Source organism: Apostichopus japonicus, chromosome 6 (assembly GCF_037975245.1).
Source record: "Apostichopus japonicus isolate 1M-3 chromosome 6, ASM3797524v1, whole genome shotgun sequence".
Lineage (NCBI taxonomy): Eukaryota > Metazoa > Echinodermata > Holothuroidea > Aspidochirotida > Stichopodidae > Apostichopus > Apostichopus japonicus.
In genome coordinates, this window is record NC_092566.1 from 15989879 (window position 1) to 15993652 (window position 3774).

A 3774-nucleotide genomic window follows, 5' to 3' on the forward strand; every position below is an offset into this window, starting at 1 on the left:
TTATAATATATATATACTATATATGGTTCCTGCGTACAAAACTGCTATACATTTTTGCAGTTTGGATCTGCGTTAACTTTTTCTCGAGATCACGGGATTTGTGTAACAGATATGCATTGTTCTTATTGCGCACTGGCAATCTTCATTTATCTTTATTCTAAACGTGGTATCTTCCAGGTGACTCATCTTTGAAATAATTCTTAACTTTAACCATTGTGCCAATGTTTTGACAAGCAACAACAAAAGTTCTAAATTTACAGAGCAAAATATATAAAGTTAAGGAATAATGTGCAAGGTTATCTGAAGGTCAACCATTTCCAGGGATTTGGTTGTCCTTCTGCATTGAGTCCAATGCACAGAACTTTAGCCTTTGAAGGTGAAGAATATGGTCTTGGTTGGCAGGGTCAAATATTAACTGTGGAAGAATATTGTCATTGATGAACTCCCGTTTCTGGGCAATTTGCCATGTATAATGTAGGCCTAGGCTACACAGATTTATATTAATTAAGAAAAACTGAATGTGCAAAAGTGCAAGCCTAGTAATACAACAGGTTATCCAGTATGACGTATTTTGTACTTTGATATGTAAGAGTCACATTCAATTCATATTTCAAATTCAGAAAGTCTAAGATTATCAATTGAAAGTGTTTTTATCGACTTTCGAAACTACACACTCAGTCAGTGACTGTTATGTGTATCGTAGCCAAGTGAAATAAAGTCGGGCGCATTACTACCATTAGCCTAACGTTGTAAATACAGTACGACCATTGCAAAGCCGAAGTTATATAATTGATCAACACTGTTTAGTAATGTTTTTCCAAAGACGAAATGTAAGTCCAAAGAGGAAAAGAGCACAAAACTTACCAAGACGTCACCGGCAATCGCCTGGGCAGCGTCCATCTTGCTAAATACAGTAAGATAAACGGATATTACTAATTTGATTGGGTTCTTCTCTACTTCGATACGTACTCTACTGTGCGTGCTATAGTATTAGTAGGCTATTATTGAACCACGACTTGTTTTGGAATTGCTTTATGGTCATGTGACGTTCATCATTGACGACCGCACATAAACAAAATGGGCGGAGCTTACAGAGAAAGTTGAATGAACCAAAATAAAAGATAAAGGTTCACAGCACGAGATTGAGAGTAGTGATAGCGGTTTCGTGGGTGTAATGTGGGTGTGTTACACAAATCACATTTCCGTACTGTGTTCTTTTTAAACCAAGGACAATTTTTGCTCCAATGAACAAGCACAACTTTATCTAGAACCGTTAATCTGTCAAAGGCGTCCTTTGTTATTTTCACGATTAACGTGTGCCACTGATCAAGATGTAGTTACTGGCAAGTATAAACGGTTTGTTAAAAAGATGTAGCTTACCATGTTATGTTTACCAAGCGAGTTACCAAGATCACCAGATTTGTCACCCAAGATTAAGATTGGGCGCGGAAACCGAACAACCTCGGTCCTTTTACGTAACTCTGAGTATGTGACCATGATGGTGTACGGTAGGGCTTCTCAATCAGTCTTGAATTGGGAAGTTGGGGGAGGGGGGGCTCTTAAGAATGGGGGATCCGCTCGGAACTTCGGAAGAGCACTCTTCGATAGTTCTAGCAAGGAGGTTCTACAAGGTTCCTTGTAGAACCTCCATTAATCATTGATCTGACCACTCGAAACCTACTGCTATTATTCCACATCCAAGGATTACAGATAACGATGAACATTTTATTTTTGCGTATTGTGGATTGAATCTTAACAGTTAGGCTAATATGAACATTGACGGAATAATACTGTTCGCCGCTACAGCGTGTGAAAGAAATTGATTCCAAAAATATATGGTACCTTTTTAGTAGAAACATTTGGGGGAGGGGGTTAGGATAAAACAAACTCCCAGGTGGGGAATCTGAGGGAATAGGTTGAGAAGCATTGGTATACGGTTATGTATGGGAGGATCAAGATTCCATTCGGATGGTTATATATAGATATGATGTACGACGATACTGACTCGCAAAATAAGGCCTTTGCGACTTTTCCAAATGATTATTTGGCGGCATAGACTAACTGTACCTGAACTAGTAAACAGCGATCAAAGTGGTGGCGGTAGACTGAAAGATAGTTCTTTAAAATGTCCAATCTGATCGCATGTTACTTTTCTATAATTTCAAAGATATGGGATGGAGAGATGGAGATGGAGGGAGAGTGGATTATCACTTTGTCGCTACCGTAAGTGACAATGTTAGAAGACAAACTGTTTTTAGTGCACATTTTGATAGGAAACATTCACAACACGTCAGGCGACAATAGGACAGTGTGGATTGGGAGAGAGGGGCAGAAGGAGCCAAATATAGGAATAGTCGGAAGGGCGATATTTACTATCTTTTTCTTATTCTTATAAGTACGGCATGTGCACAGGGATGTTTGGACAAACTAGTGTTTTGGCAACATGTGAACATATAGGTCACGTTTGGTGGTTATATGAATTAGGGGGTGGTGTGTGGGGGAGGGAGTGTAGGACAAGAATGGGCGAGGGCGGCGGAAGCACTTTTAATCTGGGGGGGGGGGGGGCACCGACATCAAAGGGCACTTTGCAGAAATTCGATTGGACTAATGCAGCCTTATATTTAGTACCCTTTATAACAAGGGCGTAGGAACCGGGGGGGCTGGGGGGGCGCCAGCCCCCCAGTGAAAAATGTGGAGGGGCGGAAGTATCATTCCGCCCCCCCCCCAGTTCGCAAGTCAGAAAACCCCTTTTTCATTTCCAAATGAGAAAAAAATCTCATTTGGAGCACCAAATTGCATCTAAGGCCAGGTGAAAATACAAAATTAAGTTCACAAAATGGAGAGGGTGTTGAAGTGTGCTATATTGCACCAAATTGCATCTGAGGCCACCTGGAAATGCAAAAAAATCCAAAGGGGAGGGGGACACCCCTCCCCTTAGACCCCTCCCCCAGCCCGGCCATCAGTCTTCAGCCCCCCCACTCAAAAGTTCCTTCCTACGCCACTGCTTTATAACTCTTATTTGCGTATACACATCACTCCATCAACCCCCCCCCCCCCCCCCCTCTTCAAGGAAAATATGCATACTAGCACTGCAATATCCAATGTGCAAATTGGGAAACAAGGAACAAGTTTCCTTTTGAGACAAAATCATGCCAGTTGCTAATGTAGGAATCTTCCGAATTAGAGTTTATTTTTTGTTATCTAAACATACTTTTTCCATTCGAAATAGCTTTGAGTTTGACCCACAGAAATTCATTAAAAGTCAGTGGTCTAGCCAGGATTTGCAAAGTTGTATGCACGACTATCTGAGCAGAGCGCCACCATCGGTTGGCGCGGAGCGTACAAGAACATTTTTGGTTTTACAAACCCCTCAGATGGCCGGAAACGGCCCTTCCCGAGTGTTCATTCTGGCTCCCTGGCCTCTTGCTAACTTGAGACACCTCAATTTTTATGTAGAAAAAGGGCACATTTTTAACCTGAGGAAAAGTGGGGGGGGCAGGTGCCCCCCGTGCCCCCCGGTTCTGCCGCCCTTGAGAATGGGATGGGGTGAGTAAGCTGAATGGGGGAAATAAGTATTCTTTTCCGTTCTCATAAAGCTGCACCTTACCCTCCCAACAACTTCAATCTTTTAAACTTAATAGTTGCAGGAAACAACATTGGCGTGGGGTAGAAGGGGGAGTGGTTGGAAGACAGAGAAGGTGGGTTTATGTCCACTTTCAATTGCCCTAAGGAACAGGCATTTCCAAAACTGTAAAGAAAGATACAAACATATGT

At 42.0% G+C, this 3774-nt stretch overlaps 1 protein-coding gene across 1 annotated transcript in view; it reads right to left on the bottom strand.

The window, feature by feature from the left end:
* LOC139969109 (sphingosine-1-phosphate lyase 1-like) overlaps positions 1 to 1024 on the bottom strand; it is a 32469-nt gene extending 31445 nt beyond the window's left edge. The window contains exon 1 of the mRNA XM_071973892.1: positions 865 to 1024. Coding sequence (XP_071829993.1) covers positions 865 to 900 — 36 coding nt within the window. The 5' untranslated portion in view covers positions 901 to 1024. The remainder of the gene's footprint in view (positions 1 to 864) is intronic.
* Positions 1025 to 3774: the final 2750 nt, after the last annotated feature.